The sequence below is a fragment of the Cynocephalus volans genome, chromosome 14, assembly GCF_027409185.1.
Source record: "Cynocephalus volans isolate mCynVol1 chromosome 14, mCynVol1.pri, whole genome shotgun sequence".
Classification (NCBI taxonomy): domain Eukaryota; kingdom Metazoa; phylum Chordata; class Mammalia; order Dermoptera; family Cynocephalidae; genus Cynocephalus; species Cynocephalus volans.
The window spans coordinates 69,987,697-70,000,890 of NC_084473.1; the positions used below are offsets into that span (position 1 = coordinate 69,987,697).

At 35.6% G+C, this 13,194-nt stretch overlaps 1 protein-coding gene across 1 annotated transcript in view; it reads left to right on the forward strand.

Annotated features, from left to right (window-relative positions):
* Positions 1-13,194, forward strand: part of ALMS1 (ALMS1 centrosome and basal body associated protein) — a 195,664-nt gene that overhangs the window by 130,643 nt on the left and 51,827 nt on the right. The window contains 2 exon segments of the mRNA XM_063078238.1: positions 4,245-4,385; positions 13,017-13,187. Coding sequence (XP_062934308.1) covers positions 4,245-4,385; positions 13,017-13,187 — 312 coding nt within the window.

Consider the following 13,194-nt stretch of genomic DNA (forward strand, 5'->3'; position numbering starts at 1 on the left):
AATAGAGGGAGGATTTGATAATAGGATTTAAAAGTTTGATTTATAATAGAGAATTTTGCCTTTTTAAAAGAATACATGGAATACTTAGAAAAACTGATGAAATTATTGGCTTCAAAGTATTGATGTTCAGACAGACCAGCTTCTTTGACTGCAGTGTAGCTAAATTAGAACTCAACAATGAAAATATGTACTAACAAATCAGAACAAAAACCTGTCTGTAATGGGTTGAATAGTGTTCCCCCAAAATTCATTTTTACCCAAGTCTTCAGAATGTGTCCTTATTTGGAAATCAGGTCTTTGCAGATGTAATCAGTTAAGGATCTCAAGATTAAATTATCCTGGATTTAGAGTTGACCCTAAATCCAATGACTGGAACTCTAACAAAAGGAGTGGGGAAGATCATGTAAGAACAGAAGCAGAAGTTGTAGTTATGCTGCCACAAGCCAGGAATGGCAAGGGGCCATTAGAAGCTGAAAGAGACAAGGAAGTATTCTCCTCTATACAGTTCTTAGGGAGTGTGGCGCAGCTGATACCTTGATTTCAGACTTCTAGCCTCCAGATCTGTAAGAAATTTAATTTCTTTTGTTTTAAGCCACTCAGTTTGCAGTAATTTGTTACAGCATCCCTAGGTACTATTCATCTATTTGAAAATTTAAAAATGTAATTCTAAGTAACTCAGAAGTTAAAGAGAATTATAATAGAAATTACAGTATATTTAGAGCTGAATAATAATAAAATTCTGATATAAAAAATTATGGAAGATAGCCAAAGTGATATTTAGGGGTAAAGTTACACACTTAAAGACAAATATTTAAAAATAAGAAAAATTCATTCAAAATTTCAGCAGGTATTTTTTCCCCAGAAGTTAGCAAGCTTATTCTAAAATTGATAATACAGAATGCCAACAATAGCCAAGGCAAACTTGAAAAAGAACAAATCTAGAGGATTTATACTACAAAATATTAAAACTTATTATAATGCTGTAGCACAGGGATAAACAAACTGACCATAGAGCAGAATACTCCAGAAACAAATTCACACGTATATGGATACCTGATTTATGTTAAAGGTACCTCTCAATACAATGGGAAAAGGATGTTTTTTCTTTTGTAAAATGGTGCTGGAAGTTGATTATTCATATCAGAAAAAAAAAGAACATTGACCCCCTTCCTCACATTATAAACAAAAATCACTTCCAAGTGGATTGTAGATCAAAATCAAAAAGGCATAGATAGATAGTCAGGTAAATCTTCTAAAGGAAAACGGAGAAGTATGTCTTCTTAATCTTGGGACAGGAAAAGATTCCCCCCCCGCAAGCCCCCCACCCCCCAGAAAAAACAACCACCATAAAGGAAAATATTGAGAAATATGGCACATTAAAGTAAGAAGTTGTATAAATTATAAACACCAAATAAGAGAGTAAAAGGCAGGCTACAGAGTGGGGAAGATATTTGTGATACATAGGTCACAATACTGTGTTAATAAGAATGTAGAACAAGCAGACTCATTCACTGCTGGTGAGAGTGTAAATTGGTATAATGACTTTGGAAAGCAGTTTGACATTATCTACTAAGTTACCCAAAAGCGTAACCTATGACCTAACAGTTCTGCTCCTAACTGTATACTCAACAGAAAGGGATGCACACAAGCACCAAGAAACATATACACAAATATTCTTCACAGCAATATTTGTAATAGCTCCAAACTGGAAACTACCCAGATGCCCAGTATTTATCTAGCAGAATGGATAAATTGTGACCTTCTAACATTATTGAATACTAATTAGCAAATGAGAATGAGTGAGTTATCCCTGTGAGTTATTCTGTGAGAAAGAAAAGCAAATCACAGTAGAGAACGTTCATAAAGTTCAGAAATATTCAAAACTAGTCTGTCATTTAAAATCAGGTGTTACCCTCAGCACGGGGGAAATGAGAAGGAAGAATAACGCAAGCGTGTAGTCAGTCTTCTAGCCAGCTATTATTTCTTGACCTGGGTAAGGTTATACACGTTTGCTTTTTGATAATTCACTGAGCTCTATATTTGTGAATTTTTCTACACGTTATCTACTACACAATAAAAAAGGTCTTTTAAAAAGTTAATAAAAAAAAAAGCTACTTAGAAATTAATCTTAAAAGTACATGCAAGACTATTGAAGAAAAAATTACAAAACTACGTTGAAATATATTAAGGAAGAACTAAATAATAATTGGAGAATTATATAATTGTAGTAATAAAGATGCCAGTTCGCAGTAAATTAATTTCTAAATTCAATGCATTGCTACTCAAAACACCAGTAGGAACTTGACAGGCTGATTCTAAAATTCTTATGGAAAAATCAAAAAGTAGATTTAAAGAATAAGGTAAGGGAACTTGCCACGCTAGACATCATGACTCAATATATATATAACTTATTTAAGACAGTATTTGCAAAGAAATAAACAGAAAGAAAAATGAAATAGAATGGTGACCCAGAAACACAATTTGGAAACAATATATACAGAGATGGCAAAACAATCCGTGGAGGAACAATGAATATTAACTATTCAATAGTTTTTGAACCACTGATTATGTATGTAGGAAAAATAAAATCAGGTATACCCCTACTGCACACTAAACAAAAATGTATTCCAGCCATATTAAGTGTAAAAAGGAAAACTAAACTTTTGAATTTAGACAGTCTATCCTTGTGACCGTGGGAAATTAAGGATTTCTTACACAAGATATACAAAGCAAGGACCCTAAGGGAAAAATAAAATAAATGTGACATTATTAAAAGAAAAATTTTATGAATAAAAGACATCATAAACAATTGAAAGACAAGTCATAAGAGGCCGGCCCATGGGTCACTTGGGAGAGTGTGGTGCTGACAACAACACCAAGTCAAGGGTTAAGATCCCCTTACCAGTCATCTTTAAAAAAAAAAAAAAAAAAAAAAAAAGCAGGATAAGACAGACTGAGAGAAGATATTTACAACTCACACAACCCACAAAGAAATTTTACAGGAATATTTATTGCAGTGCGTTTCAATATAAAAAAATTGGAAATAGCCTTAAGTTGATCATCAGGTGAATTGGTATAATAATATGATAGAATACAACATAACACTGCGAATCAGTTAATTAGAGTCACATATATATGTGACTAAATCTTAAAATCATAATATTGAGTTAAAAAGGCATGTTGCTTCAAGGTATATATAGTATTGTACCCTTTATATAATATATTTATATAATATAAATAAAACAGTACTGTACATTGTTGATTAACATATGCAATGTAGTAAAGACTTCAAAAACATTCGTGAGATTGATAAACTCTAAATTCAGTATTAAGGTTGTTTATCGAGGAGCGAGAATGGCATCATTGAGACTTCACACGGAAAATCATTATATCTTTATTGTTTTATTTAAGCTCTGTGATAGATATCTTAGTGTTTATTATGTTACTTATACTTTTGGTATGCCTGAAATATTTCATTAACATTTAAAAAATTTTTTAAATGATCTAAAAATTTCAGAACACATTTAGATCAAAGAGATTAGGAGGATTGGAGTAATAGAAATAAGGAAAATTAATGAGTTTTTTAAAAAGTGGTAGCATGATAAACAAAACCAAGACTTGGTTGTGATTTTAGTAATCTCTGTTGGCTTTTTGATTTCTTTGTTGAAAAATATTCATACTTAGAGATAAGAAATGAAATACAGTGAAGAAAAACAGAAGGAAAGAGAAATAGAAAGTATTACGTAAGTTTAAAAGGATAACTTAACTACATGAGTTTTTTTAGATTATCTGAGAATACTATATAGAAAAATCTAGATAAGTGCTTTTCTTGGATTGTTTGACATACCAAAATTGGCTTCATAAGTGATAAAAACTTTGAATAGAATAGACAAAAGAATTTGAAAGCTTCATTCAAATTTACTTTTTTACTTTGAAAAACATACTGATAAATACATTTTTATTTACTGTTGCATGTAACCATCAAAGAACTGATTTTATTTAAAGTATTTTTATTTAAATAAAGTTTTATTTAAACTGTGGTACACAGAAGAATATGGAAAGCTTTTCAATTCATGTCACAGTTTTTACATAGTAGACCTGAGGTGCTTTTTTCCTAATTTATAAAAAGGTTTTATGTTTTGTGTGTGTGTGTGTGTGGTTTTTTTTTTTGTGGGAGATAAGATTACTTTACTTTATTTTTTATCTTTTTCTCACTCTGGGATCAAATGATGTCATTATTCTAGATGCCTCAGTTCAAGTGTCCATCACTGGGGATGAGAATCTCTCAGACAAAAAACAGGAGGAAGAGGAGATCTACAGTGAAAGTGCAGTGACTAAGGCTGCCCAGCCTGAAGAAAAAGAATCCTTGCAGAAAGACACTGCAGGTAGTTGAATTGGATTGTTTGTGTACTATTTTCTTCTGGTCTTTTATAATGAGGCTGTTCTCCTAATAATATAAACAAAAATGTATTCTCTATTCTCTTCTTGCTATCCTCAACTGTTCTCTATCTTGTTCGTATGTGGAATAGTTAAGGTATTTTTAGCTACATTTTTGGTATGCTTTGGCAGGTAAAATTGACATTCTTAAAGCTCTTTGAGGTGTTTCTGGAGAACTTTTGAATGTAGTGCACAAATTAATCTCACTGCCAAAAAATCACTTAAATGACTTATTTCTGCTGATAAAATGCTTTAATACCATGAGATACTGACTCTCTAATACCATTGTTGTACATTAGCCATTATTCTTTAGGAATCCAACTTACTTCCTAACCACCTATCCAGTTATTTTACTTCAATGGGACTATACTGATTGAAAATGCCAATAATAGTGTGTTTAAGTTGGGGTTAGTTTTCGCTCTGAGAGATGAAAACAAAAACAAAATAACATTGGCTTAAAGAAGAAAGGAAATTTTTCTTTTTCTCATAAAAATCCAGAGGTTGGCATCCAGGGTTGATGTGGTGCTCCAGTGTGTCAGGGAACAAAGCACTCTCCTGTTGCCCTAACATTTTTGGCCTCCATTCTCAAGCTGTAGCCATCAGCTCATATTGCAGCCAGCTCAAGGAAGGGAAAGCAGCAGCATATTCCTTGCTTTAAGGATACTTCTCAGAAGATACGTGTACCATTCCCTTTCCATCCTATTGGCAAGACTTAGACACATGGTCATATCAAGCTAAATTGCCAAGGAGACTGGAAACTATAGTCTTTATTCAGGTAACCATATGCTCAGCTAAAGTTATTATATTAGAGGATAGCTGGTAGTTTATGCCACGATTGTAAACTAGGAACATATTGTAGAGCATAATTAGTCACTTCTTTTTTTATGTATTGCTTTTTTTAAAAAGTTAGGTTGTATTTGGGGCAACACTTCAATATTTTACCCCCGTTTTTGTTGTTGCTAAGTGAATGTTCCAGAAACAATTTTGATCATGTTAGTCTCCTAATCAAAAACTTTAGTTTTTATTGCTCTATGAATAAAATCTAAACCCATTTATCACAGTCTTCCAGGACAGTAGAATCGGTTGCCAAATAACTTTTCAAATGCTAGTTCTCATCCCTTTTCCTTATAAATTTTATAATCAAATATACCATATACTTGCTCTGTTTCTTAGATACTCAATTGTCTTCCTGACTTCATTCTTTTGTTATGTAGTCAACTTTATCTAAAACACCCTTCTCTTTCTATCTAATTGTGTATCCCATCTTAACTATATTCTACCGCTTGAATCATTTGTCCAAAGTTCTTCCTTTTTTAAAAAAAAAAGTAAGTCATAGAATTTATTTTTATAGCAGTTTTAGGTTTACAGAAAAGTTGATCAGAAAGTACAGATAGTTGCCATACCTTCTTCACGTGAGCATACAGTTTCTCCTATTACCATGTTACATTAGTGTGGTTTGTAATGATTATGAGCCCATATTGGTATATTATTATTAACTGAATTTTACATTAGGGCTTCCTCTTTGTATTGTATAGTTCTATGGGTTTTGCCAAATAATGTGATGTATTCATCATTAAATATTATACAAAACAGTTTCGCTCCCCTAAAAATCATCTGTGGTCCACCTATTCATCCCTTCCCTTCTCCCTACCTCCTCCCCTGAAACCCTGGCAACCACTGATTAAATTTTTTTTTCACCCCATTACCTCAAACATTTATCAGTTCTTTGTGTTGGAAACATTCAAAATCCTCTCTTCTTGCTAATTGAAACTATACTATAAATTGTTGTTAATTACAGCTACCCTTCAGTGCTAGAGAACACTAGATATGATTCCACTTCTCTACCTGTACTCTTCTATCTTAAACCAACCTCCCACTATCCTCCCTCCTACCTTTCCAGCCTCTGATAACCACCATTCTGTTCTCTCTCTCTTTTTTTTTTTTGGTGACTGGCCGGTACAGGGATTAAACCCCGGACCTTGGTGTTATCAGCACCATGCTCTAACCAACTGAACTAACCAGTCAGTTCTCTATTTCTATTCTCTATTTATCTAACCAGCTATTCTCTATTTCTATGAGATCAACTTTCTTGGCTTCCACATGAGTGAGAACATGCAATATTTCTCTTTCTGTTCTTAGCTCGCTTCACTTAACATAATGTCCTCCAGTCTCATCCATGTTGCTGCAAATGACAGAATTTCATTTTTTTTTTTTATCACTGAATAGTATTCCTTTGTACATATATACCATATTTTCTTTATCAGTTCATCATTGATGGACACTGGGTTGATTTTATATCTTTGGCTATTGTGAATAGTGCTGCAGTAAACATGGGACTGCAAATATATCTTTGATGTACTGATTTCCTTTCCTTTAGATATATACCTGGTAGTGGGATTGCTGGATCATATGGTAGTTCTATTTGTAGTTTTTTGAGGAATCTTCAGTCTGTTTTCTATAATGGTTCCACTAATTTATGTTCCACCAACAGTGTGTAAGAGTTCCCCATTCTCTGCATCCTCATAAGCATTTGTTATTTTCTATCTTTTTGATAATAGCCATTCTAGCTGGAGTGAGATAGTATCTCATTGTGGTTTTGGTTTGCATTTCCCTGATGATTAGCAATGTTGATCATTTTTTAAATGTACCTGTTGGCCATTTGTATGTCTTTTGAGAAATGTCTGTTCAGCTCATAGGCCCATTTCTTGATTGGATTACTTGTTTTATGTTTTTTGTTTTTTACAGATGACCCGTAAGAGGATCTTAACCTTTGACTTGGTGTTGTCAGCACCAAGCTCTCCCAAGTGAGCTAACCGGCCATCCCTATATAGGGATCCGAACCCGTGGCCTTGGTGTTACCAACACCACACACTCCCAAGTGAGCCATGAGCTGGCCCCTTTTTGTTTTTTTTTTTTTTAACTGTTAGGTTGTTTCAGTTCCTTGTATATCCTTGATATTAATCTCTTGTTGGATGCATAGTTTGCAAATATTTTCTCACATTCTGTAGGTTCAGTCACTCTGTTGATTGTTTCCTTTGCTGTGTAGAAGCTTTTTAGTTTGATATAATCCTTTTAATTAATTAATTTATTTATTTTACTTTTGTTGCCTGTGCTTTTGAGGTCTGCATCATAAAATCTCTACCCAGCCCAGTGTCCTGAAGCATTTCCCCTATGTTTTCTTCTAGTAGTATGATGGTTTGGGGTCTTATGTTTAAGTCTTTTGGAAGAGTTTGAAAAGAATTGGTATTAATTTTTCTTTATATGTTTGGTAGAATTCAGCAGTGAAGCCATCCACTATTGCGCTTTTCTTTAATGGGAGAATCTTTATTACTAATTCAATCTTGTCATTCATAATTGTTCTGTTCAGGTTTTCTATGTCTTGGTTCAATCTTGGTAGGTTGTATGTGTCCAAGAAATTTATCCATTTCCTCTAGGTTTTCCAATTTGTTGGTGTATAGTTATTTATAATAATATCTAATGATCCTTTATATTTCTGTGATATCAGTTGTAATGTCTCATTTTTGTTTTCGATTTTATTTGAGTCTCTTCTTTTTTTCTTTTTCTTTTTTTTTTTTTTTTGGTTAATTTAGCTAATGGCTTGTCAATTTTATTTATCTTTTCAAAAACCAACATTTTGTTTCATTAATCTTTTGTATTCTATTTTTGGTCTCAATTTCATTTATTTCTGCTCTGATCTTTATTTCTTTTCTTACGTTAGTATTGAGTTTGGTTTGTTCTTGCTTTTCTGGCTCCTTAAGATGCATTATTAGGTTGTTTACTTTAAATCTTTCCCCTTTATTTATTTATTTATTTTTTAATTTTTGGTGGCTGGCCAGTATAGGAATCCAAACCATTAACCTTGGTGTTATATACACACTCTAACCCACTGAGCTAACCAGCCAGTCCTCTAGTTTTTTGATGTAGGTGTTTATTGCTTTAAACTTCCCTCTTAGTACTGGTTTGGCATACATAGGTTTTGGTATGTTGTGTTTCTATTTTAATTTGTTTCAAGAAAAAAAAAATTTTTTTTTTTAAAGATGACCCGTAAGGGGATCTTAACCTTTGACTTGGTGGTGTCAGCACCATGCTCTCCCAAGTGAGCTAACCAGCCATCCCTATATAGGGATCTGAACCTGTGGCCTTGGTGTTATCAGCATCATACTCTTCCAAGTGAGCCACGGGCTGGCCCTTGTTTCAAGAAATTTTTAAATTTTCTTTTTAACTTCATGTTTGACCCATTGGTCATTCAGGAGCATGTTGTTTAATCTCCATATATCTGTACAATTTTGAGACTTTCTCTTGTTGATTTCTAGTTCTATTCCATTGTGGTCAGAGAAGATGCTTGATATGATTTTTATTTTTTAAAACATTTGTTGAGATTTGTTTTGTGACTTAACATATGGTCAGCCCTGGAGAATGTTCCAAATGCTGATGAGAAGAATGTGTATTCTGCAGCTGTTGTAAATGTTCTGTAAGGTCCCTTTGTTCTATAGTGCAGTTTAAATGTTTTAAATATTTCTTTGTTGATTTTCTGTCGATGATCTATCTAATGCTGACAGTGGGGTGGTTAATTCCCCAATTACTATCTTGCTGGAGTCTATTTCTCCCTTTACATATATAATATTTGCTTTACTCATATATATTTGGGTGCTCCAATGTTGGGCACATATATATTTACAATTGTTATATATTGTCTTGCTAACTTGATGACCTTGTCTCTTTTTACAATTTTTGACTTAAAGTCTTTAAAGTCTGTTCTGTCTCTTATCATTATTGCTACTCCTGCTCACTTTGGTTTTTATTTTTGTGGAATCTTTTTCCATCACTTCACTTTCAGTCTTTGTGTGTCTTTACAGGTGAAGCGAGTTTCTTGAATGCAACATATAGTTAAGTCTTGTTATTTTTATCCACTTAGCTAGTGTATATCTTTTAATTGGGAAATTTAGTCCCTCAACATTCAAGGTTATTATTGTTAGGTGAGGACTTACTCTTGTCATTTCATTGATGTTTTCTGGTTGTTTTGTATGTTGTTTCTTTCTTCCTCTCATCATTTATCATTGCAGTTTGGTGATTTTCTGTGGTGAGAAAATTTAATTCCTTTTTCTTTTCCATTAGTGAACCTGCTTTACTAATGTGTTTTATCCTTTTGCATGTTTTCTTAACAATATTATCTTCCTTTTGTTTCCAGATCTAGGACTCCCTTGAGTATAACTTGTCAGTCTGGTTCAGTGGTGATGAAGTCTCTCAGTTTTTGCTTGTCTATGAAAGCCTTTGTTTCTCTTTCATTTCTGAAAGAAAGCTTGGCTGGAAATAATATTCTTGGCTGGCAATTTTTTTATTTCAACATCTTGTATATATGATCCCATTCTCTCCTGGTCTTTGAGATTTCTGCTTAGAAATCTGCTATTAGTCTAATGGGAATTCCCTTATATGTAACCTGACAATTTTATTTTTCGCTCTTTGTCTTTGACTTTTGACATTTTGACTGTATTGTGCCTCAGAGAGTACTTTTATGCATTGAATCTATTTGGGGACCTATGAACTTCCTGGATTTGGATGTTCATATCTTTCCGAAGACTTGGGAAGTTTTCAGCTATTATTTCATTAAGTAGGTTTTTGATGTCTTTTTTTCTTTTCTTCTCTTTTGGGAATGCTCATAATTTGAATATTTGTTTGCTTAATGGTATCCCATAATTCCTGTAAGCTTTGTTCACTTTTTAATTCTTATTTCTTTTTTTTTTCTCTGACTGGGTAGTTTCAAATGAAATATCTTCAAGATCAGAAACTCTTTCTTCTGCTTGCTGTAGTCTGCTGTTGAAGCTCTCAGTGTATTTGTTATTTCCTTCATTGAATTCTTCAGCTGCAGGATTTTTGTTTGGTTCTTTTCTATGATATCTAGCTCTTTATTAAATTTCTCACTCATATCATAAATTGTTTTCCTGATTTTTTTGAATTATCTATCTATTCTGTTTCCTGGTGAGCTTTCTTAAGATCATTATTTTGTATTCCTCTTCCAGAAGTTTGTTAATTTCCTTTTCATTGGGGAATCTGTCACTGGCTTGTCATTTTATTCCTTTGTTGGTGTCATATTTTATTCCTTTTTTGTGTTTCTTGTGTCCCTTCATTGATGTCTGTGCATCTGTTGGAGCAATTGCCTCCTGCATACTTTACAGTGTGGCTTTCATAGATAGAGTCTTTCACCTGCAGTTGGGTCTTAGTATGTTGATTTGGAAGGTTGTGGTGATTCTTGTTTCTCATAGATTCAGTGGTTCAGTCTCTGGGTGGGTTCTTCAACTGTGATCTGTGTCAGCCTCAGTACCCTAGGCTGGTGGTGCCTTAGTGCCATAGACTGTGGAAGTGGTGTACATTGTGAAGGTGTTCAGTGACCAGAGCTTTTGAGGTCCATCTATTTTTGTTTTCCCCACATGGGGCAACAATGCTGAGGGGAGTCTTCCTGATGTTGGTTCTGACCCAACCTAAAAGCAACTGCAGTGGTGCTGGATTCCAGGTACAGGTGCTTGGAGTAACTGTGGAGCTGGGATCTTGGGTTTGGTGTCTCATGAACCTATTTTGGCACCTAAGTCTTGGAATATAGGTACATTCTCTGTGGCAGGGTTGGATGTAGACTGCCCACAGAGAAGATCTGTGACTCTGAGGTACCCCCTGACTGCTCAAGCTCATTGAGCTTGGCTGTAGTTGTGACTCTGACCCTGGGGTCAATACACAGCACTGGCTTGATTCTCGGAAGAAGTGGTACTCTAGAGGTTTGGGCCCAAAAAGTAGAGTATGGCTGCAATTTGGGAAACCAGAGCAAATGGTGCTCAGTTGTCACTCAGTTTCCATGTTGGTTAGGCACTGTGTAGTGGTGACTCTAGACCCTGGACTAGGCCCTGTGACTCTGAGATGTCTCAGTCTCTGTGAGGCCAGGTACAGCAGCAGTAAAGGACCCAGTAAAGGGGCACAGCTGTAGTTTGGGCCTTTGAGGACAAGGAGCAGTACAGTGCTGCCTCCACTCCTTGGTAAAAGGGACATCTCAGCAGCTCAGTTTCTGCAGGAATAGTCTAGCTCCTTGAAAGCAGGGTACTAAAGTTGTTCAGCCTGTATGGCAGGGTTTCTCAACTCAGCCACTGCTGTTTTCCTGGGAAATGGGATAGTATGTCAGCTCAACCCTGGGATGCACACCTGCTTAGTTTGGCCAAGCAGCTTCTCGGCCAAGACAGCAAGTCCCCGAAGGGGGTGCACCACTTCATGTCAGTCCAGGGGTCCATGGGGCACAGCCAAGACTGAGAGAGAGGTGGTTAAAGATTCCTCTAAAGGGAGTGTGCAGTTTCTTAGCTTCAGCTCTGGTCTGAGGCAGAGGGGCACAGTTGCAGCTTGGAGAGGTGCATGGAGCAGCACAATTACTATTTAGCCTCTCAGGACAGGGTATAACAGCCATTCTCAGCTCAGGTTGGGGAAGTTGAGCTACTTAGCCTCTGGGATAAGAGGGTGTCATTCCACCACCACATAAAACACCCTCTGGTCGTTGTTGTTCCAAGATGGCATAGCACAGTAGCTGTGGGGACCATAGAGGACAGGGCACAGTGTTAGCTCCTTTAGGGGAGCAAAGCTGTGTGAACTTCAGGCAGCTCCCTCTGCTGGGCTTAGTGTCTGTGAAGACTGCCAGGGTCTGCAGTGGTAAGGATGGTAGGTGTATTAACCCACTTCTATTGCTTATAACAGAATACCTGAAGCTGGGTAATTTGTAAGAAAACAAAATTTATTTCTTACACTTCAGAGGCTGGGAAGTTCACAATCCAAGAGGTGCGTCTGGTGAGGGCTTTCTTCTTAGTGGATCTCTTTACAGAGTCCCGTGGTGACCAGGGTATCACATGGTGAGAATGGGTTGAGCAAGAGTGAGTAAATCTTCTCACTTGCTCTCTTTATAAAGCCATCAGAACCATTCCCATGACCATTCATTAAACCATCAACTCATTATTTCATGAATGGATCAATCCATTCACTAGAGCATGGTCCTTGGAACTGAACCAATCACCTCTTAAAGGCCTCATCTTTCAAATACCATAATTGAATTTCCCACCCTCTTAACACTGTTATAGTGGAGATCAAGTTTCCAATATATGAACTTTTGGCGGACACGCTTGACCCATAGCAGTAGGATATTATGAGAGCTGATAGGATTCTCTCACTTACCTTTCCCTGCAGGGAGAAGTTCATCCTAGCTCCCTATTTGTCCAGAGTTCTTCAGTGATACTCCTACCTGGAATTAGTTTGGAACTAGTTTTTCCTCCTTTGATTACTTATACCTCTGTCTCTGTCTGTCTGTCTGTCTGTCTGTCTGTCTGTCTGTCTCTCTCTCTCTCAGTGTAATTCTTTAATTTTGATGATGTATATACATACACATTTTTTGACCCCAGTTTAGATCATTCTCTAAATACATTTCTGACTGACCTCTTCACTTTTTTTCAATGCTAATTAAAAAGGCTTTCTCTTAATAGATGCTGGAGAGGCATTTAAAAATATTTTTGGCCAACTTCCTATGAGCAATATTGTATAATATGTTAATTTCCCTGTGTTAGGTTCCAATGATGCTGCTGCTGAAGAGCATTTAGCTCAAGTACAAGATGCAAAGATCCAAAACCTACCAGACACTAAAGCCATTAAACAGGAAGAGGAGATCCACAGTGACAGGATAGGTCCTAAGGAAGCCTGGCCAGAAGATAAAGAATCCTTACAGATAGATATTGAAGGTAATGG